The following is a 23101-nucleotide window of genomic DNA, read 5'->3' as shown; positions in this document are numbered from 1 at the left end:
GATAGGACAAATGAGACAACTGCTGAGTAAGGGTGGCTTTGGCTGAGGTTTGTGGTTATTTGGATTTATCTGTAGTTGAGGCCCCGATGATTTCATTCATATCTAGTCAATCACTAAAAACATTTAAGAAATGCTGAGGGCAGGGAGTTTGAGGCACAACTATGAACTTAGGCAGAAACAGCCCTTATGCCCAAAAGGCTAATTATTCTGTTTTTGGGAAAGAGGGCATTGCTTAATACCCATACCATGTGATATATGTGACCATGGGTAACGAGGGTTATTATGGGAATGGGGTACTGACCTAGGGACTTTCCTTGCCTAGGACAGGAAAGGACTCCCAGAAGAGGGGCCCTTTCATTTGCTATCCGAGAATGAGCTGGTCACCTGATGAGGTGGAGGCAGGGTTTAGAGGTTACCTTCCAGATGGAAAGGGAAGGCAACCACCAGAACTGGAAGTGAGAGAGAACATGGTATGTAAGAGGAATTGAAAGATGGCCTCTATTCTTAGAGCTTAGAGTTTTTAGGGGTTAGGGTGTGTCTTAGTTATCTAGTGTTGTTATCTAACAGAAATACCAGCAGTGGATGGCTTTAACAAACAAAAGTTTATTCTCTTACTGTCTAAGAAGTCCAAATTCAGGGCACCAGCTCCAGGGGAAGCCTTTCTCTCCCTGTTGGCTCTGGAGGAAGGTCTTTGTCACCAATCTTCCCCTGGTCTAGGAGCTTCTCAGTGCAGGAACCTCAGGTCCAAAGGACACACTCTGCTCCAGGCTTTGCTTTCTTGGTGGTATGAGGTCCCCCGTCTCTCTGCTCTCTTCTGTCTTTTATATCTCAAAAGATTGATTTAAGACACAACTGGATCTTGTAGATTGAGTCCTGCCTCATTAACATAACTGCCTCTAATCCTGCCTCATTAACATCATAGAGGTAGGATTTATAACACACAGGAAAATCACAGCAGATGACAAAATGGTGGACAACCACACAATACTCGGAATCATGGCCTAGTCAAGCTGACACACATTTTGGGAGGACACAAGTCAATCCATGACAGAGTGGAAGTGGGTACACATGAGTCCAGGAACAGGCTGGGGGTGGGGGAAGAGACTTGGGTCTATCACATAGGGCCTTGCGAATCCATCAAGATATTGGTACTGAAGTCAACCTTGCCTGCTTTCCCAGCAAGACTGGATTTTATTAATTTTTCTCCATTCTACATGGAGCCCCATTCTCCTTTGCCATAGTGCCAGACCTTGCCAAGCACTGGAGTTTCAGACAAGCCAAAGGCAGGGTGCCTTGCTGTCCAAGAATGCAACTCATTTTCTGCTAAGCACTCTGTATACACCATCTCATTTAATCCTTACAGCCTCCCTGTTTAGCAGGCATTGTGATCTTCCTTTTATAAATGAGGGAATGGAAGCTCAGAAAGGTGAACTGACCTGTCGAAGGTCATGTGTCAGTAAGTGGTGGAGCCTGGTCGGCAGTCCCAAAAGCTGGTATCTTCTGTGCCTCCCTGGGAGATTGGTGTACCAACAAGAAGTTCATCCTGCAGTGACCAGCAATGAGAGTGCAGAGTAAAGGTAGCCTGGCAGAAAAGGCAGGAGTATTGCATCTGGCTTCATGGGAGGAGGGAGGCCTGTCTGGAGTACTGGCAGGTATGATCATGGCAGCATAGCCTGTGTGAGCAAGACTGGGAACCACCTGTTTCCAGCAAGAGGGGAAGGCTGAGTTAAATAAAGATCCTTTTTGCAATATATGGACATTCATGTAACTCTCGGTGGTCCTGGGTGGCACAAATTTAGTAAAGTGCTCTGCTGGTGGCGTAGTGGTTAAATGCTATGGCTGCTAACCAAAAGGTCGCCAGTTCGAATCCACTAGGCACTCCTTGGAAACTCTATGGGGCAGTTCTACTCTGTCCTATAGGGTCGCTATGCGTCGGAATCGACTCGACGGCAGCGGGTTTGGTTTTGGTGGGTTCTACTACTAAGCGAATGGTTGGTGGTTCAAACCCACCCAGAGGTGCCTGGACGCAAAGCCTGGTGGTGATCTGCTTCAGAAAGGTCACAGCCTTGAAAACCCTATGGAGCAGTTCTACTGTGCACATGTGGCGTCGCCATGAATTGGAATCAATTTGAAGGCAAACGGTTTTTTGTTGATTTTATACAGCCCTTAAAAAGAAACCAGGCAGAATGGAGTGTTCTGGCCTGACGTAAATCCCAAGGTTATTTGTTCAAGGAGAGGCCCAGCAGAGTAGAGTGGGCTCCCTTTTGTATAAACGCACACGGAGACACACACCTCTGTACATATGTGCTCTATGGAAAAATACAGAAGGTTTGTGGTTTCCTCAGGGGAAGGGACTTGCTTTTCATTGTAGGCCTTTGGAAATTATGAGTGAAGGTAGTCGGGGTGACAGCTAACATCTAGCGAGTAGCTGTGTCTGCCGGTTGTGCACCCTTCACACAGCTCCAGGGAATAGTTATAATTAGGTCTGTTTGGTTCGTACAGAAAACTCAGGCAGCAGAGAGGCGAAAGAATTTGCTTAGGATTATATAACTAGTAACTGGAGAGCCCTGGACTACAGCTCAGGTAGTAGTCTGACCCCGTAATCGAAGCTCTTACTCAATAACACAGTGCACACACAATTTTTCATTAAAAACAAGCCCCTGAGAAATCTCTGGTCTCAAAGAAGGCCTCATCCAGACTCTCCCGTTAGTTTTGGGCTGCTCCTGGGGGTAACACGCTTTCACACAGGGAGACCGAGGGTCAGAGCCCTGAGGGGCGTACCGCAGAGCCCCAGGTACACGTGGACGGGGGAGGTGCAGAGGCTCTTTCCAGGTGTCCCAGGAGGGTGCAGGGCTGATGAAATGCAGCCTCCTAGCTCAGCGCCCGGGAAAAACGTTCCTCCAGGCCCCGGAGGCGAGCCTCCCGGGGCGGCTCCTCCCGGTGGGGTGACCGGGCGGGGGCGGCCCGATCCCGAGGGGCGGGACCGGGGAGGGCGGCAGTGCGGAAGACGGGCGGGGCGCGCAGCGGCCATGCCCCTAGGCTGCGGCAGGCGGCGCGTTGGGGCTGTGGCGCCCCCACGCTCAGGCGTATGGGGCAGCCACCGCGGCCGCAGCGCTGGCGGGTGAGTGTGCGCGGAGCGGGGCGTGGGCGCGCGGGGTCGGGGCGCGCGTGCGCGCTGGGCTAGTGCGGCTTGGGTCCCTGATTTGTGCAGAGCGACTCCCGTGCTGCGTGGCCGTGTGGGCGCCTCCAACTTGGCTTGCGTTTGGAGCCCTTACGGTCTGGGGTTGGCACCTCGGGGTTGGTTCGGGTTCTTCCGTGCGCCTTTGGGCTTCCTTCCCCTTCTTGGCGTGCGTGGGAGATGCTCTCGGGAGGCTTGTGAGCCCGGGGCCTGGGAAGGGGTGAGGGTGATTTATTGGGGTGAGGCGGGACGCCCAGGCAGCAGACCTGGGACAGGACTTGAGGACAGAAACTGGCAAGATACACCTGCCCAAGACTAAGGTAATGTGTGGTAGGACCTAGGACCTCCTGGGCCTGGAGGAGCCTAGGGTTCCAGTTCAGGCTCCGCCCCCACTGGCTCGACCTTGGATAGGTCAGTTTCTTTCCAGGCTCTCAGTGGGCTCAAACATCGCAATGATTGTGAGGATGGCAAAGGACTGAAGGACCTGGCCGTGCTTCCTTCTGTTGTACATCAGGTCGCTATGATTCAGAACCTACTTCGGTCCTAACGACAAAAACAACAATTTCCTCATCTGTAAAATGGAGAGCTTGGACCACTGGTTCTCAAGGCTTTTCCACCCCGAAACTGTGACAGGTCATGTTAAGGTCTCTGGTTAGAACTTTCCAGTTTAACAAACAACCAAAAATGAAACCTGAATTTTGAAAACTCTAGGTTCTCTCTCTCTCCCCCACTCTCACCACCCCACCCTCCTCAGAGGAAACTCAGTGAGGCACATGGTTCCTAGGGGAGGCAGTGTCTGCTGGGAGACCTTTGCTCAACAGGGCTTAAAAATAATTTCCTTTGCAGGGGCTCTCCTAGCTAAAACAGAGGGCCGGTGAACCTGTACGAGATGGATAACTGGAAGGCCTGGTTAAAATGCAAAGAATCAGCAAAGGGAACTCAGAGAAGCCAGGGAATGGATGACTCAAGGAGTCTCAAGGCTATGCTCACTCCCTCTGGCCTACCTCCATCCTGGCAGTGGTCTCTTCCCGTTTCTCCTCAGGACTGGCATGGGGCTGAGTAGAAGTGGGCGTGGGCTCAGGAGGGCACACTGATGAGTAATGGGTCATCTTCTGCCCTTTACCCATCTTATGCGCCTCCAGCCTTCTGCAGCCTCTTGGTCGGGTGTGGCATCATGGGGAATGCACAGTCCCACGGTGCCCCATGATTGGATATATCCTGGCCTCTGGTCTATAACCCTTCCTAGTTGGCAGTGGCTTATCTTACCTGCATCTTTGCCAAGGATTTGCCTCCCTCCCTCCTGAGGTTCAGCTTAGATCTTCCATCCTTCAGAAAGCCTCTTTAAGCCTTCTCCTTCCCCAAGGTGCTGCAGACCACTCCCTCTTACTACCTTGTTTGGTACTTGTTTATCTTTCCCACCAGGTGGTGACCCCCAGCAGGGAGTGCTGAGCAGGGCTTTATATTTTATTTCTGTTTTCATAGTTGAGAAAGCACAGGGCCTGGCACTAGCAGATCCTTAGGAAATGTCTGTAGAGTAAAAATAATGGCAGCTGTATTCCTCCGGTGATTCCTATTTGCCTGGAGCTATTTTTAGCGGTTTACATGTATGAACTCCTCAAGTCTCACAACAACCCAAAAGTTGCTATCATTACCCTCATTTACACATGAGGAAACTGAGGCAGAGAGACCTTAAGTGACTTGCTCAGGGTCACACAGGTGGGAAGTGGCAGGACTGGGCAGGTTACTTTTAGTCATTATACTAAACAGCCTCCGGATGAATGAGTGGATTCTCTGGATTGGGACTTTGTGGGAGGTTAATTGCTCCAACTGGGTGATGGGATTGCTTCCCAAATATAATACCACATCCTGGGATTATTTGAGGATAACCAAGGGATTACCTTGAGTAGCCTGAATCTAGTTTTGTAAAGCACTAATGGAAACTTTGGAGTCCTGGTTGTGTAGTGGTTAAGAGCTTGGCTGCTAACCAAAAGGCCAGCAGTTCAAATCCACCAGGCACTCCTTGGAAACCCTATGGGGCAGTTCTGCTCTGTCCTACAGGGTCCCTGTGAGTCGTGTGAGTTGGAACTGACTTGACGGTACCTAACAACAACTGTGGAACCTTCCCATACAGTCCTGCCTGTGGTCCGTCCTGCCTGGAGGGGGTAGTGGTGGGTTCCTGGGTCCCACAGGCCTTCCTGAGACTCCAGTACAGCTTCCCTGGGCTACAGGCCCCTAGGTAAGATGTCCCTCGGGTCCTTGTTTGGAAGGTGGATCGAAGGTAGGGATTCTATCCCATCTGGTATATCTGGTTTGAACCCCTGCTGAGGATTTGCCTTTCTAACGAGTTCTCTGCTGAGAATTTGTATTTCTAACAAGTTCCCAGGAAGTTATGTGTCAGAATCACCTTGATCTTTTCACAATACCTTTCTGCTTTCCAGCCTTGGCATGTGGTACAGGGCACACTTGTTGGTTAAATGCTCATGCTTTGTAGATTCTTGGTTTGGAGAGGGGCCCAAGTGATGGTTGGGGAATTCGGGGGATTACAGTCAAGGCTGGCAATCTATGCAGTCACAGAGGGCCCCGTGCTTAGAAAGGCCCCAAGTTTGGTTTCATGCTCTGCTGTTGCTATCTTGAAATTCTTAGTACTTTTGAACAAGGGGCCCTGCATTTTCATTTTGCATGAACCCTGCAAATTATGTAGCTGGTTCTGCCTGAAGAATTGAGAGGAGGTAGATAGTGGTGAGGGCATGAAGGTCAGGTTACCATTTTTTAGGGGCCTGAGCTGTAGTGATCAGCCTTCGGCCATCTCAGAATCAAGCAGATGTGTGCTGCCTGGAAACACTTCGAGTCTCTGCTAGCACTGCTCACAATGTGCAAAAGATGATTTTGGTGGGCTTTTCGTCAAGATAGCAGAGCTGAAGCACCACCCCAGGGACTGAGCCAGGATTTTCCCTGGTGAGGAGTGAGTCCCAGGCCCCCAGGTGGACATATAACAGAGGGGAAGTATGTAGGTTGTGGTCAGAGTGTGTGCAACCAGAGACTCAGTTTCGTCAAGGAAACATCTACCGACAGCTTTTGCTGACAGAAAGTGACGGTATTAGCTTCCTGTGGCTGCTGTAACAAAGTGCTACAATTTGGGTGGCTTAAAAGAACAGACATTTATTATCTCATAGGAGGCTAGAAATTTGAGATCAAGGTGTTAGAAGGGCCATGCCCTCTGAAGGCTCTGGTGGAGCGTTCTTCCTTGTCTCTTCCTAGCTTCTGATGGTTACTGGCAGTCTTTGGCTTGTAGACGTGTCACTTGTCACTTCCATCTCTGCCTCTGTCTTTACATCGCCTTTTCCCTTGTGTCTCTGTGTCTCTTTTCTGCTTATAAGGACACCAGCCATATTGGATTAGGGCCCATTCTACCCCAGCATGACTGCATGTTAACTGATAACATCTTCAAAGACCCTATTTCCAAACAAGGTCCCTTTAACAGGACTGGGGGTTAGGACTTCAACCTGTCTTTTTGAGGACATATTTTAACTCATAAGAGTGGTGAGGTGTGATACCCACTGTGACTCTCAGTGACCTGGCTTTGAAGTCTTTGGAAGCTTCTCGAGACAGCTTTACTTGCCCTCACCATCTACTTTTTTTCCTTGTAGATAGTAGGAACTGTTTAACTGAATGTTTCCATTTTAGCTTTGGCCACCTGGAAGCCCAAAACCAAATACTTGGTTCAGGAGTGGTATGGTAGCTGGGTCAAACCTCAAAACAACAATAGCTCATATTTATGGAGTGTGTATTTTCTTTCAGATGCTCTCTTATGCTCTTAATATGTATCGTCACATTGATTCTTTTCAGCAATACTGTGGAGAAGGTACCAGGTTTTAAGATGAGGAAGCTGAAGCTCTATGAGGCTTGACTACTTGCCCAAGTTTACATAACCAGTAACTGGGAGAGCTGGGATTTAAGCTCATTAGTCTGACTCTGGAGTACATATTTTTACATGTAAACCTCTACTGTCTTAATATTTGTGTTTTGTTTTTCATGGTTGTGACTTTTTTTCTTCAGTATTTTGCATTATATTATGGAAAGCTACTATTTGAGATCCTTTGTGTAAACAAGGCTCCCCACCATGAATATACTTGTCCTATGCCTGGTTCCCTGGGGTGCCTCCAGTACAGGAACACAGATTCCAAACGCCTGGGAGTGTGGCCTAGGTAGCACATGAGCTCCTTGCAGGCCCGTGAACGTGCCTGAGCTGGAGGAGACCCAAGACCAGATGGAAGTTCTCAGTTGAGGGTCTTGGAGGGTTTTACTTCCTCCTCCTCATTCCGTCTGAGCATTTTCCTCATCATGATCAGAAAGACAAACCAAAAGTCTACTTCTAACTCTCCCTGACCCTGTGGGGACTTTGGCCTCAAGACTCAGAAGCCCAGCCCTCCCAGACCCAGACCTGAAATTCTTTTTTGTGCTGTTTCTGAAGGCAAGTGAAGCTAGTCGGCTGTTCCAGAATGAACTGCAGCTCCAAGAAGGGGAAGTAGAAGCCCAGGTGACTCTCCGCCATGGCCTGTGAACCCCAGACGGACCCTTGTGGGTCAGCCAGCCCACTGCCTACATCCTCTCCTGGCTGGAGTGCCCTGCCTGTGGGGAGCCCTCCTGGCTGGAGGCAAGGTAAGATCATGACACTTCACTTGTCTCAGGATGCTGAATTGGCTCACACAATGATTGGGTGGTGGGGGCACAGAAATTCCTTTAGGTAAGAGTGGGCATTTTGGGATCCATTTCCAGGCCACCTCAGTTTCTGCCAGTCCTACCCAGTTCTCTCTACTGCCATCTCTTCAGACCAAGCCATCATTACCCTCTGCTTAGACCCTTGCTGTAACTTCCCAGCTGGACTCACCTTGTTCCGTCTTGCCCCTTCCATCCATTCTCTACATGATAACCAGAGACGTATTTATCAAATGCACATCTGACGGTGTCACATTCTACTTTAGGGTTTCCCACTGGGCTTAGTGAAAAGAGCCATCCTCCACCAGCTTATAAGGCCTGCCTGAATGGCCCCCTGCCACCCCTGTTCCTTATCATGTCCTACCCCAGGACCTTTGCACCCACCTTTCCTTCCACTTGGCATGCCATTTTCCTCCTTCCATTCCTTCTTCCATCAGCTTAATTTCCATTTATCCTTTAGGGCTCAGCTCAAATGTGCCTTCTATGAGAAATCCTTTCTTGATGGCCCAGTGAAAAAAGGGTTTAGCAGCAGTAATAATAGTAGCAGCAGAACCTGTCTAACTTTAGAGGGGATAGTACGAATCAAGATCAGCCCAAGGCTGATGGAGATCAGACATACCTCTACTCTCCAACCTTTTACCCATCCTGACACCAGCTGTTCTTCCCATGGCACTCTCTGCTTCTCTTCTGGGTTTGATAATCTGTTGCAGTGGCCACACAGAGCTCATAAACGATACTTATAGTTAAGTGGTTTATCAAGGAACAGGGTACAACTCAGGATTGGGATCAACAGGCTACAGCTTTAGATAAGGATCAGGAAACATGTAGGGAGAGTCTCCCTTCTTCAGTGCAGGACAGCTCTCTTAGCTCCTCTCAACTATGCAGGCCTCTTCTCAGCTTCCTGAGGACAGGCTCCTCTTGGCCCCCTCAGGAAGGCTCCTCTTGGCCCCCTCAGGAAGGCTCCTCTCAGCCGTTAGAGGAAAGGCTCCTCTTGGCCTAGCTTTCTGTTGCCTCCAGCTCTGCTGCTGGGCCCCTTCCAGGCCTCTTACTGTCTTCAGTGTTACATATTACTGTGACCCATGTTACAGTTCTTTAAGGAGGTTCCTTGCTTCCTGTCTCTCTGCTTTTTTCCTCTTGCTTCTCTTCCTGTTTCTTCCTGTCTCAAAAAACTCTGTGGGGTTGGCTGCTTATATACACAACTCCTTGTCAATTTCAAGGCATGACCTCTTCCAGGAGAGGGGGCACAAACTGACCAATCCCCTCTTGATAGGCCGCAGACACTTCATTTGCATAGTAGGCTAGAGTTACTTCATTTGCATAGCCTATTGACCAGTCACTCAAGGTACATACAAGTCACAGAGCAGTCTGCAGCCCATGGCCAGACAAAAAGTATCAAACCAAGTTGTTTACAACTTACCCAGAAAATGTCATTCAACCTGGACAAAAGGGCTTAGGGGAAAAATCTCTTAAGCTGTTTTTCCAAAGAACCAAGGCAAAAGGCCAGATAAAGGAACTCATTTCACCACACCCAGCCTATGTCAGGTCCCTTTATATTCCTACTTTTCCCCATGGCACTTATCATGGTCTGTAATTAAATAATTTCCTGAGTAGTAAAGTGTCAAATGCCTGGCTTCATCACTGGAATGTAAGTTTCATGAGGGCAGGGGCTCTGTGCATCTCTTATTTGTCTCTCTATGCAGTATCTAGCGCAGGACTTGGTCTGTAGTAGATGCTCAATAAGTATTTTCATGAATGAATAAGCGAGTGCCTTGGGATAGGTACTGAACTTTGGGATCCACAGAAATGTGGCTGGTTACTTAGAGGATTTGAAATGACTATTTAAAAACAAAGTTTTTAAAAAAATTACTACCCCTCAAAATGTCTGTCAGTTTGTCGTACTGTGGGGGCCTGCATGTTGCTGTGATGCTGGAAGCTATGCCATCGGTATCCAGATAATAGCAGGGTCACCGATGGTGGACAGGTTTCAGCTGAGCTTCCAGACTAAGACAGACTAGGAAGAAGAACCCAGAAGTCTACTTCTGAAAGGAACTAGCCAGTGAAAACCTTATAAATAGCAGCGGAACATTGATATAGTACTGGAAGATGAGCCCCTCAGGCTGGAAGGCACTCAAAAGATGACTGGCGAAGAGCTGCCTCCTCAAAGTAGAGTTGAGCGTGATGATGTGGATGGAGTCAAGCTTTCAGGAGCTTTATTTGCTGATGTGGCATGACTCAAAATGTGAAGAAAGAGCTGCAAACATCCATTAATAATTGGTACCTGGAATGTATGAAGTATGAACGTAGGAAAATTGGAAATCATCGAAAATGAAATGGAACGCATAAAGATCAATATCCTGGGCATTAGTGAGCTGCAATGGACTGGTATTGGCCATTTTGAATCGGACAGTCATATTGTCTACTGTGCTGGGTATCATGGATTGAATTATGCCCTCCCAAAAATGTGCGTTTCAGTTTGGCTGGGCAAGATTCCCAGTATTGTGTGATTTTCCTGTATGTTGTACATCCTGCCTCGATGATGTTAATGAGGGCATACAGCGGCGGTTGTGTTAGTGATGCAGGACTCAATCTACAAGATTGGATTGTGTTTTGAGGCAATCTCTTGAGATATAAAAGAAGTGAGCAGAGAGACGGGGGTACCTCATACCATCAAGAAAGTAGTGCCGGTAGCAGAGCTTGTCCTTTGGACCTGGGGCTCAGTATCATCAGTCAGAACAAGGGCAGGGGTTGACTGTGAAACAGATAATCAATTGCTCATATGCAAGTTCAAGTTGAAACTGAAGAAAATTAGAACAAGTCTACCAGAGCCAAAGTATGACCTTCAGTATATCCCACGTGAATTTAGAGACCATCCCAAGATAAGATTTGATGCGTTGAACACTAAGTACCAAAGACCAGAGGAGTTGTGGAATAACATCAAGGACATCACACATGAAGAAAGCAAGAGGTCATTAAAAAACAGGAAAGAAAGAAAAGATCTAAATGGATGTCAGAAGAGACTCTGAAACTTGCTCTTGAATATTGAGTAGTTAAAGCAAAAGGAAGAAATGATGAAGTAAAAAAACCGAATAGAAGATTTCAAAGGGGCAGCTCGAGAAGACGAAGTAAAGTATTATAATGACATGTGCAAAGAGCTGGAGATGGAAAACCAAAAGGGAAGAACACGCTCGGCGTTTCTCAAGCTGAAAGAACTGAAGAAAAAATTCAAGGCTTGAGTTGCAATAGTGAAGGATTCTATGGGGAAAATATTAAATGATGCAGGAAGCATCAAAAGAAGATGGAAGGAATACAGAGTCATTATACCAAAAAGACTTGGTCGATGTTCAGGCATTTCAAGAGGTAGCATATGACCAGGAACTGATGGTACTGAAGGAAGAAGCCCAAGCTGCACTGAAACAATTGGCAAAAAAAAAAAAAAAAGCTCCAGGAATTGACGGAGTATCCTGGATGGATGCAGTGCTGAAACTGCTCACTTGTTTATGCCAAGAAATTTGGATGACAGCTACCTGGCCAACCAGCTGGAAGAGATTTGTACTTATGCCTATTCCCAAGAAAGGCGATTGAACCAAACGCAGAAATTATCCAACAATATCATTAATATCGTATGTAAGTAAAATTTTGCTGAAGATCATTCAAAAGCAGCTGCAGCAGTATAAGCAACAGGAAACTGCCAGAAATGCGGGCCGGATTCAGATGACTACGTGGAACCAGGGATATCATTGCTGATGTCAGATGGATCTTGGTTGAAAGCAGAGAATACCAGAAAGATGTTTACTTGTGTTTTATTGACAACGCAGAGGCATTCGAATGTGTGGATCATAACAAATTATGGATAACATTGTGAAGAATGGGAATTCCAGAACACTTAATGTGCTCATGAGGAACCTGTACATAGATCAAGAGGCAGTTGTTCAGACAGAACATGGGGATACTGTGTGGTTTAAAGTCAGGAAAGAAAGGTGTGCGTCAGAGTTGTATCCTTTCACCATACTTAGTCAGTCTGTATGCTGAGCACATAACCTGAGAAGTTGGGCTATGTGTATGAAGAAGAATGAGGCATCAGGATTAATGGAAGACTCATTAAAAACCTGTGTTATTCAGATGACACAACCTTGCCTGCTGAAAGTGAAGAGAACTTGAAGCACTTACTGATGAAGATCAAAGACCATAGCCTTCAGTGTGGATTGCACTTCAACATAAAGCAAACAGAAAACCTCACAACTGGACCAATAAGCAACATCATGATAAATGGAGAAAAGACTGAGGTTGTCAAGGATATCATTTTACTTGGATCCATAGTCAACATCTATGGAAGCAGCAGTCAAGAAATCAAAAGACACATTGCATTGAGCAAATCTGCTGCAAAAGACCTCTTTAAAGTGTTGAAAAGCAAAGATGTCACCTTGAAGACTAAGGTGCGCCTGACCCAAGCCATGGTATTTTCAGTCGCATTATGTGCATGGGAAAGCTGGACGATGAACAAAGAAGATGGAAGAATTGATGCCTCTGAATTGTGGTGTCGGTGAAGAGTATTGAATATACCATGGCCTGCCAAAAGAGCGAACAAATCTGTCTTGGAGGAAGTACAACCAGAATGTTCCTTAGAGGCAAGGATAGCGAGACTACATCTTACATACTTTGGACATGTTGTCACGAGGGATCAGTCCCTGGAGAAGGACATCATGTCTGGTAAAGTACAGCGTCAACGAAAAAGAGGAAGAACACTCAACAATATGGATTCACACAGTGGCTGCAACAATGGGCTCAAGCATAACAACGATTGTGGGCATGGTGTAGCACCGGGGCAGTGTTTCATTCTGTTGTACATATAAGGTCGCTATGAGTTGGAAGTGACTTGATGGCACCTAACAACAACTGTTATTAGGAAAGTAATTTATGTACACAATAATAACTTCTAGTAGTAGAATGGTATGAAATAATTTTCTTCAGAACTTTGGAGACATTGCTGCACTGGTTTTGGCAAGCCAGCTCTTGCTCCTTTGTAGGAGATTGCTTTCCCCTGCCCCCTACTTCTTTGGTAGCTTTTAGGATTCTTTTTTTACCCTAAGTGTAAAAGCAAGTGTTTCTAAGTGCAGGACTTGTGTTCTCACTTTAAGGAACAGACGAGAGACACTATTGTCAGGAATCCAGGAAGTCATGGCTGGAAAGGCAGACAAAGATGCCCTGAAAGGTCTCTGCATTGCTTGGGCAAATGTGTTCCTCGACAGGCAAAGAGCCAGGCCAGGGAACAGTACAGATTGTCCACTCCTGGAGTTCCACGTCAGTGTGGTTTTTTCATTTGATGCTGTGAAATGGGGAGTGCACTACCTTCCTAGGACTGCCATAACACAATACCACAAACTGGATGGTTTATAAGAACAGACATTTATTGCGTCTGTTTTGGCAGCTAGAAATCCAAATCAACTTGTTGGCATGCTCCTTCTGAAGTCTTTAGGGAAAGATTCTTTCTTGTCTATCCCAGCTTGTAGTAGCCCCAGCAATTCCTTGTAAATGTGTCTTCACACAACCACATCCTTTCTGTACAGGGTTTGTCATAAACCTAATGACTTGTGGGATAGAAAAAGAACAGATTAGACACAGAAGCCAACACAAATTGGGGAGAAAAGATGCTGTGTGGAGATTCTCCAAGGAAAACTGAGACGGATGGTAGAGAAGCCTTCCCCTTCTAGCCTCCTAAACTGTGAAAAAATAAATTTGTTTGTTAAAGCTACCCACTGGGGTTGAGATCCAATTGTGAATAGGATTGAACTGGGTGACACTAGGGGGAAGTGTTCCAGAGAGAGTGAGCAGTGCACACAAAGGCCCTTTCTCTGTTGTGTCTCTGTGTGTCTTTTCCTCTTTTAGAAGGACATCACTAAGAGTAGATTAGGACTCACCCTGCTTGGTATGACCTCCTGTTAACTTAATTGATAACATCCTCAAAGATCCAAATTCCGTAGAAAGTCATGTTCACAGGTACCAGTGGTTAGAACTTCAAGACGTCTTCTTGAGTAGTACAGTCGGATCCATGACAGAGAGCTAGTCTGAGGCTCTGTTTGGCTGTACTGCCTGCCTTTTGTGCACTATCTTCCCCCTTTGCTTCTTCTCTTTCTTACTTTCATTTCCTGTGTTTACATTAGGCAAGTTCCTTTTCCTTTCAGAAGCTCAGTTTCCTCTTCCATGATAATGTTGTTGTTAGGTGCCGTAGAGTCAGTTCCAACTCATAGGGACCCTCTGCACAACAGAATGAAACACTGCCCGGTCATGTGCCATCTTCATAATCGTTGTTATGCTTGAGCTCATTGTTGCAGCCATTGTGTTAATCCATCTCATTGGGGGTCTTCCTCTACTTTACCACACATGATGTCCATCTTTAGGGACTGATCCTTCCTGATAACATGTCCAAAGTATGCAGTCTCGTTATCCTTGCTTCTTCCAAGATAGATTTTTTCATTTTTTGGCAGTCCGTGGTATATTCAGTATTCTTCACCAACACTGTAATTCAGAGGCTTCAATTCTTCCATCTTCCTTGTTCATGGTCCAGCTTTCCCATGCTTACGAGGTGATTGAAAACATGGTTGCTTGGGTCAGGTGTGCCTTAGTCTTCAAGGTGACATCTTTGCTTTTTAATACTTTAAAGAGGTTTTTTTTGCAGCAGATTTGCTCAATGTAATGCATCTTTTGATTTCTTGACTGCTGCTTCCATGGGTGTTGATTATGGATCCAAGTAAAATGATAAATGATACCCAACTTTTAGGGCTGTTGGAAGACTGAATGAAATCAGGGCCTGGCGCTAATAAGGGGAAACTGTTACTATCTGCCATCATGTTCTTTTTGTCTAGTTTTCCTTACCTGTTTATTTTTAAATATAATTTTGTAATTTTACCTTTTTGCATTTTATTTTCAAGAAGGTACCTGAAATTCTTTCTGGAACAAGGCATAGGAGGAAAAAAACAAATGCATATAAATGGGTGTGACTTTATTGTAACTTCTTAGTTCTGCCAAGCTTTCATTTAAATTATAATAACAGTAAAAGTGGCCAGTTATTCACTATCCATTTCATACCTACCTTAATTAAAAATTACTTTATTGCTAAAAAATGCTGACCATCATCTGAGCTTTCTGTGAGCCTTTTTTGCTGGTAGAGGGTCTTGCTCCGATGTTGATGGCTACTGACTGATCAGAGTGGTGGTTTCTGAAAGCTGGGGTGGCTGTGACAGTTTCTTAAAATGAGACAACAATGAGGCTTGTCACATTGATTTGACTCTTCCTATGACAAATACAATCACCTTAATTATATTTGGTTCGGTGGCAGAGTTCTCGCCTTCCATGTGGGAGAGCCGGGTTCAATTTCTAGCCAGCGCTCCTCATACACAGCTACCGCCTGTCTATCGGGGGAGGCTTATGTGTTGCTATGATGCTGAGCAGGCTTCAGCAGAGCTTCCAGATTGAGATGAATTGGGAAGAAAGGCCTGGCGGCCTACTTCCTAAACTCAGGCAATGAAAACCCTGTGGATCACATGGTCCAATTCCCATCCAATCATGGGAATGGCACAGGACCACGTAGTATTTCGTTCTCTTGTGCCTGGGGTTGCCATGAGCTGGGTGCTGATTCAGCTACAGCTAACAACAGCAGCAGCAGCCATGACAACAATTATTTGGGAATGAAAAAGTTTTCTGTGGTGGATATGATTATTCTCTAAGTGAGAAAACAAGCCCAGGAGTTTAGGTCACTTGCTCCAGCTTACTTTGTTAGAGAGAGGGTGAGCTACAGTTTGAACCCCAGAGCTACCAACTTGTGCTTTCCCACCTCACCACCTTGCCTCTGTTATCCTCAGCCTCTTGCAAACAAACAAAAAACCAACCAACCAACCAAACAAACAGAAAGAAAAATCAAGTTCTTTTTGGCAGGGGGTAGAATTCCATGGCACCCTTGAGATCATTGGTGATATCCTGGAGTGTAAAAAAAGAACTCAAACAGGGTTGGGGAGCAGAACTCTTTTGTATTAATTTATCTGTACATGAGTCGGAATCGACTTGATGGCAGTGGGTTTTTATACATCAAACATTTATTTAGTGTCTGCTGTATGCCAGGCATGGAACCTACTTCAGAGGATTCAGTGCTGGGCAAAATGCATGTGGGAGCATATAACCTGGTATGGAAGATAGACTTTAATAGGTTACGTACATATGTATTCATCTTTGATATGTGTGAAGGAGATGAGCAGGGAGTTATGGGTGGGTTTAGTAGAAGGATTTGACCTGTTAAGAGTTGAGAGTACAGGTGTACCTTGGAAATATCGTGAGTTTGGTTCCAGATCACTGCGATAAAGCGAAGATTGCAATAAAGCGAGTCACATGAATTTTTTTTGGTTTCCCAGTGCATGTAAGAGTTATATTTACACTATACTGTAGTCCATTAAGTATGCCATAGCATTATGTCTAAAAAAAAAATTACCTACCTTTATTAAAAATTACTTTATTGCTAAAAAATGCTAACCATCATCTGACCTTTCAGCGAGCCTTTTTTTGCTGGTAGAGGGGTCTTGCTTCAATGTTAATGGCTACTGACTGAGCAGGGTGGTGGTTTCTGAAAGTTGGGGTGGCTGTGACAGTTTCTTAAAATGAGACAGCAGTGAAGTTTGCTGCATTGATTTGACTCTTCCTGTCACAAAAGATTTCTCTGTAGCATGCGATGCTGTTTGATAGCATTTTACCCAGAGTAGAATTTCTTTCAAAATTGGAGTCACTCCTCTCAAACCCTGCCACTGCTTCATCAACTAAGTTTATGGAATATTCTGAATCCTTGGTTGCCCTTTCTGCAATGTTCAGAGCGTATTCACCAGGAGTAGATTCCATCTCAAGAAGCCACTTTCTTTGCTCATCCATAAGAACCAACTCCTCGTGAGATTGTAGCAATTCAGTCACATCTTCAGGCTCCACTTCTAGTTCTAGTTCTCTTGCTATTCCTAGCACATCTGCAGTTACTTCCTCCACTGAAGCCTTGAACCCCTCAAAGTCATCCATGAGGGTTGGAATCAACTTCTCTCAAACTCCTGATAATGTTGATATTTTGGCCTCCTCCCATGAATCTCGAATATTCTTAATGGAATCTAGAATGGTGAATCCTTTCCAGAAGGTTTTCAATTTACTTCACCTAGATCCATCAGAGGAATCACTATCTATGGCAGCTATAGCCTTACAGAATGTATTTCTTAAATAATAAGACTTGAAAGTCAAAATTATTCCTTGATCCATGGGCTACAGAACAGATGCTGTGTTAGCAGGCATGCAAACAACATTAATCTCCTCGTACATCTCCATCAGAGCTCTTGGGTGACCAGGTGCATTGTCAATGAGCGGTAATATTTTGAAAGGGATCTTTTTTTCTGAGTAATAGGTCTCAACAGTGGGCTTAAAAATATTCAGTAAACCATGTTGTAAACAGATATACTGTCATTCAGTTTTCGCTGTACCGTTTATAGAGCCCAGGCAGAATAGAGTTAACAATTCTTAAGGACCCTAGGATTTTTGGAATTGTAAAAGAGCGTTGGCTTGAAATTAAAGTCTCCAGCTGCATTAGCCCCTAACAAGAGAGTCAGCCTGTCCTTTGAAGCTTTAAAGCCGGGCATGACTTTGCTTCTTTAGCTATGAAAGTCCTAGATGGCGCCTTCCAAAATAAGGCTATTTCATCTGCATTGAAAACCTGCTGTGGAGTTCTCTTAGCTGGATCTCCTGGATAACTTGCTGCAGCTTTGCTGCTGCACCTTGCACTTCTATGTTATGGGGACGGCTTCCTTCCTTAAACCTCGTGAACCAACCTCTGCTAGCTTCGAACTTTTCTTCTGCAGCTTCCTTACCTCTCAGCCTTCAAAGAATTCAAAAGATTTAGGGCCTTGCTTTGGATTAGGCTTTGGATTAAGGGAATGTTGTGGCTGGTTTGATCTTCTGTTCATACCGCTAAAACTTTCTCCGTGTCAGCAATAAGGCTGTTTTGCTTTCTCCTCCAATTCAGCAGTTTCTTCATGTACAATCAGTGACGTTGATTACATTCTTTGAGTTGCGCAACCATTGTTACCCCCCTTTTCTGAGTTGTTCCTTCCCCATTAACATAAACTCACTGCCCCCCAAGGTTCCTATCTAATCTTTCAAGTTGCTATTGTCAATTTGATCTCGTGTATGAAAAAGAAAACCCAAACCAAACTCATTGCCGTTGAGTTGATTTTGACTCATAGCGACCCTATAGGACAGAGTACAGCTGCTCTATAGGATTTCTAAGGAGTGGCTAGTAGATTTGAACTGCTGACCTTTTGGTTAACAGCTGTGATCCCATATAGATAGATCTTAAAAGAGCACAATGCTCAAGACAAACATCCTTTACTAGTTAAACTAAACTACTGTTTGGTTTTAAGAAGAGTTCAGGGATATCTTTGGTTTAAGGTTTAAAGATTACCTCAAGGCAATAATTTCAGGGGTTCATCCAGCCTCTATGGCCCAGAAAGTCTGGCTTTTATGAGAATTTGAAACTCTGTTCTACATTTTCCCCCCTTTGATCAGGATTCTTCTATAGAACCTTTGATCAAAATGTTCAGTAACGGTATCTGGGCACCATCCGGTCTTCTTTCAGAGCTCCGCAATGGCCAGGTCCTCACAGTTCTCCGGATCGACAATACCTGTGCACCCATCTCGTTTGATCTGGGAGCTGCAGAAGAGCAACTGCAGACCTGGGGTATTCAGGTGAGTGATGGTTTTATTAAGTCCCTGCTGTTTTCCCCTCCTCTTTTCCTTCCTCTCTCCCTCCCTCCCTCCCTCCCTCCCGCCTTCCTTCTATCCATCCTTCATCCGTTCAGTTACTCACAAAAATATTTATTAAACATTTATTTTCTTGCTAGATATGGTGAGATATAAGGAAATGTATTACAACAATCCTCTCTTCCAAATTAATTCATTTCACAGAAGTGCATTTTTGGGTACCCACTATGTGCCAGACACTCAGCTGGGCATTTGGCATTATAGAGGGGAATAGGCCACGGTGCCTGTAAGGGAGATGAACATGCATCAGCTAAATCAGGACCGCATGACATAAATGCTGCAGGAGAGGAACGTACGAGGCGTTGAAGACACCGAAGAAAACGATAAACTCAGCCTGGGGAGACAGTGGTTATAAAAGCTTTACTTAGCAGACACTTGATCTGGGATCTTGAAGGGTAAACAGGAATTTGCTGGGTGGGCAGGGGGAAGGGCATTCGAGGAGAGGATCTGTATATGCAAAGGGAAGGACACATGAATTCAGTAGACAATGGTGCAGTACCTTCAGGCGTGGTGATTGGAGGCATAGGCTGCACAGACCATAGATTTGGATGCAGACCCAGCTCTGCTGTTCCCTGGCTGTGAGACTTCGGGCAGATGACTTAACTTCTCTTGAGCCTCAGTCTCATTATCTGTAAAATGAGGACAATATTAATACCTGTTACGTGGGGTTTTTGTGAGGATCAAGTGCAATAATGCCTGTAGAACACTTGCACTGTCTGTGGCGTGTAGGAACTACTCAATAAGTCGTAGCTATTGCTGTTGTTACTAAGTCTCACAAGTGTGATTGTCTCTCTTTCCTGGGCCCCCAATATGACTAAGCTTTCCCTTGTGCTGGCCAGGGAGGATTCGTTACTGATGGGGAAAATACACAGCTAATTTTACCCTGAAGACTTTAGAACTGGCATCTTTAAAACTGAATTGCAGGCTTTGGGGGCAGTGAGTTTCTGTTAGTGAGGGAGAAACAACTCAGAAAAGAAGGGTGAGAATAGTTGCACAACTTGAAGGATGTAATTGGTGCCACTGAATTGTACATGTAGGAACTCTGGAATTGGTGTATGTTTGGCTGTGTGTATTCTCAACACAACAAAGTAAATTAAAAAAGAAGAAGAAATCAGAGTGAGCATAATGAGAGGTGGCCCTCCCAGTCACACAGCCAGAAGCCACTACCCTCTTACAGTTTCACCACGGCCAAACCCAGCCCAATGGCACTCACAAATCATTCCTTACCTTTAGGAATTGCCTTCAATAACAGAGAACATTAACCTTTATCTTTGACATTCTGAAGAGCTAATTTTGTTGAAGCAAATAATGTCCTCCTAAAAACAAACACAGAAAACCCAAATTGCATTATTTCAAACAACATTTTATTACCAATAAATTTAAAACTTTCCATATTGACAATGCTAACTCCACATCAACCCAATAGCTGGTTTATCTTTCCATGTTTCCTTCCAGTCTGTTTACAGAAGAACATCTTTCTTAAACAGCTGTCTTCAGATTGGGTTTTCTTAACTGGTTAATGATCAGCATACTCTACCGTGTTCCTAAATATCATTTTAATGGTTAAAATCTTTTTTCTTAAGAAGTGCAGTCTCAGAGGGCCTATATGCTTTACAGACATTTTTCCTGTCCATTGTTTGGGCAGAAAGACACACATGTTCAGTATTTGGACTGTACTGATAGTTATTGAAAGGAGCCCTGGTGGTGCAGTGGCTAAGTGCTTGGCTGCTAACCAGAAGGTTGGTGGTTCGAACCCACCAGCTGCTCCACGGGAGAAAAGACCTGGTGATCAATACCCATAAAGATTACAGCCAAGAAAACCCTATGGGGCAGTTGTACTCTGTCTTCTAGGGTCACTATGAGTTGGAATCGACTTGATGGCACACCACCACAACAACATAAGTTATCAATATTACAGTATTAATGATAGCACCCATGTATGGAGTGTTCACTGTGGGACCAGCACTGTGCCAAGCTGTATACATTTATCGTCTCATTTAATAATATGCACCTCAGCCGTATGGGAAATCCTGGTGGTGTAGTGGTTAAGTGCTACGGCTGCTAACCAAAGGGTTGGCAGTTCGAATCCGCCAGGCACTCCTTGGAAACTCTATGGGGCAGTTCTACCCTGTCCTATAGGGTTGCTATGTGTCGGAATCGACTTGATGGCACTGGGTTTGGTTTTTTTTGTTTGTCAGCCGTATGAGGTGAGTACTCTTACCCTCATTTTACAGATGAGGAAACGGAGGCTCAGAGAGATGGGGTTACTTGCTCCAGGCCACACAGTGTGTGAGTGGCAGGGCCAGAGCTTGGGCCCAGGGCTGTCTGCCCCAGGGCCTGTGCCTTAACCCTTAGGCTCCCCTGTGTCTGCTGTGAGGATCCCTCCTGAGGAAGTCCTCCTGGATCTTGGGCTTTCCCACCTCCCCAGTGATGCTTGTCCTTCCCTGAGCTGCACCCTATAACATCTACCTGTGCTCTGAGCTCTTTATTGAGCTCTCTGGGGTGGCATGGAGTGTGCCTAATCCCCCTTCCACGTGAGACTCACATGAACTGGAAACGACATGCTTGCTGGCGGGGAGCAGATGGGGCGTGGTTCTCCCCGGCTGATTAATCTCTCTCCGCGCGTGGCTGAGCAGGTCCCGGCTGACCAGTACAGGAGCCTGGCTGAGAGTGCCCTCCTGGAGCCCCAAGTGAGAAGATACATCATCTACAACTCGAGGCCTATGCGACTGGCCTTCGCTGTGGTAAGGAGGGAGGCTGGCCCGCACACTCACCCCTGCCGTGGCCCCGTGGCATGGCTGAATTCAGCATGGTGTCCAGGAGCCTGTTGGTGTGGGTAAGGGCCTTGGGGGCTGGTGGTACCACATGGACCTAGATTTGGTGTAAGAGGAAATTTGTGGGAGAGAGTTGTAACCAGGTCCCCACGTAAAAGATGCAGAGCAGGATTTGCAGTGGGCTGAGCGCAGGATTGGTGATCTGGAGCTTCCCCCACCTCTGGACTAGATGTCTGGCCTTCGCCACAACTTTTCCCCTCTCTGGGCCTTGGTTTCTCCATCTGTTCAGTAGTCAGGTCCATTTCAGCTCTGATCACATGTATGTATACATGTTATGAATATATGCATACACACACACACACACACACATGCATATATGGCAGAGCCAGGATTTGAACCCAGGCAGCCTGGCTTCGGCGTCTGTGTTCTCAATCACTATGATTTGCTGTTTCTTTGTATGTAAAAATGGTCAAATAGCACACGACTCCCATGTCCCGCTTCTGATGAGATGGGAGGCAGCAATTATTAATTCTGTATTAAGTGCTGGACTGTTACATATTTTACCTTGTTAACCCTAATAACAGCCCTGTGAAGTAGGTATTGTTATCCCCATTTTGCAGATGAGGACACTAAGGCTTAGAGAGGTGTTGTAATTTGTCAAAAGCCACAGAGCTGGTGAAAGATCAGTGTGGGCTTTGGACTCAAATTTATCTCTCTGAAGGCTGTGCCCTTCCCACTACAAGGTTCATGTTTTATTTAAAATCAGGGGAAACAGGATTAGGAGTAGTCAGAATAGCTACATTCCTCTACTTTGCTTATAAACAGGGAACACGAGCCCATTTGCACACACCCAGATGTCTGCTCTGGGCTGTTACTGGCCTTGTGAGCTGGCTGAATCCAAGGAGGGTGTCAGAACCATCCGAAGGGTGTCTCTGAATGGACCTGCTTCTTTTGAGGGCTGGTGTTCCTGACCACGGCTTTCCCTGGCCTCTTGCAGGTTTTCTACGTGGTGGTGTGGGCCAATATCTACTCTACCAGCCAGATGTTTGCTCTGGGGAACCACTGGGTGGGCGTGCTGCTCGTGACTCTGGCTGCGGTAACCCTGACCCTGACGCTCGTGCTCGTCTTCGAGAGACACCAGAGGAAGGTGAGAGGAGAGGAAGCTGATGAACGGGAGGTCCCTGCCACACTCGGGCCAGAAGGCCTGTGCAGGCACGAAAATCTCAAGTCCAGTTTTTCCCTTTTACCTTCCTCCAACCACAAAAATTCACACTGGCCCATGTGCCCAGTGACCAGAAGAAATCGAATTACACGCGTGATTAAATTCTCTCTGTCTTTCCTATCTAATCTCTGGGGTTTGTTTTTCTGGAAGCAGGCTGTGTTTTGAGAGAAGGTCTGGGAGGAGGGAGAGGAGCACTGACGGCCAGTATTCCTCTGACAGCCTCAGTTACGGAGCTCTCTGGGTGCCAACGACTACATCCCTGTGTGCAGGGGTGGATAGCTAGTAAGCAAGGTAAGCAGGAGCTGACTTGTGCTTACTTACTAATCTGTAGTAAACAATTTCACATGGATTTCACCCACATTAAAGTGAAACCCATGTGAA

The 23101-nt window shown here is 45.9% G+C and overlaps 1 protein-coding gene across 2 annotated transcripts in view; it reads left to right on the top strand.

The window, feature by feature from the left end:
* Positions 1–3020: 3020 nt before the first annotated feature.
* Positions 3021–23101, top strand: part of TMEM268 (transmembrane protein 268) — a 31783-nt gene continuing 11702 nt past the window's right edge. The window contains exons 1-5 of one of the 2 annotated variants that reach the window (XM_003407785.4): positions 3021–3121; positions 7650–7837; positions 18540–18649; positions 21361–21468; positions 22496–22645. In XM_003407785.4, the coding sequence (XP_003407833.1) occupies positions 7729–7837; positions 18540–18649; positions 21361–21468; positions 22496–22645 (477 nt within the window). In that variant the 5' untranslated portion in view covers positions 3021–3121; positions 7650–7728. Of the gene's footprint in view, positions 3122–3222; positions 3499–7649; positions 7838–18539; positions 18650–21360; positions 21469–22495; positions 22646–23101 lie in introns of those variants that run through there. The other variant, XM_010587702.3, reaches the window with a different exon arrangement.

Source organism: Loxodonta africana, chromosome 9 (genome assembly GCF_030014295.1).
Source record: "Loxodonta africana isolate mLoxAfr1 chromosome 9, mLoxAfr1.hap2, whole genome shotgun sequence".
Classification (NCBI taxonomy): domain Eukaryota; kingdom Metazoa; phylum Chordata; class Mammalia; order Proboscidea; family Elephantidae; genus Loxodonta; species Loxodonta africana.
The sequence above is the reverse complement of the archived record's forward strand: the minus strand, read 5'-3'. Positions and strand labels throughout refer to the sequence as shown.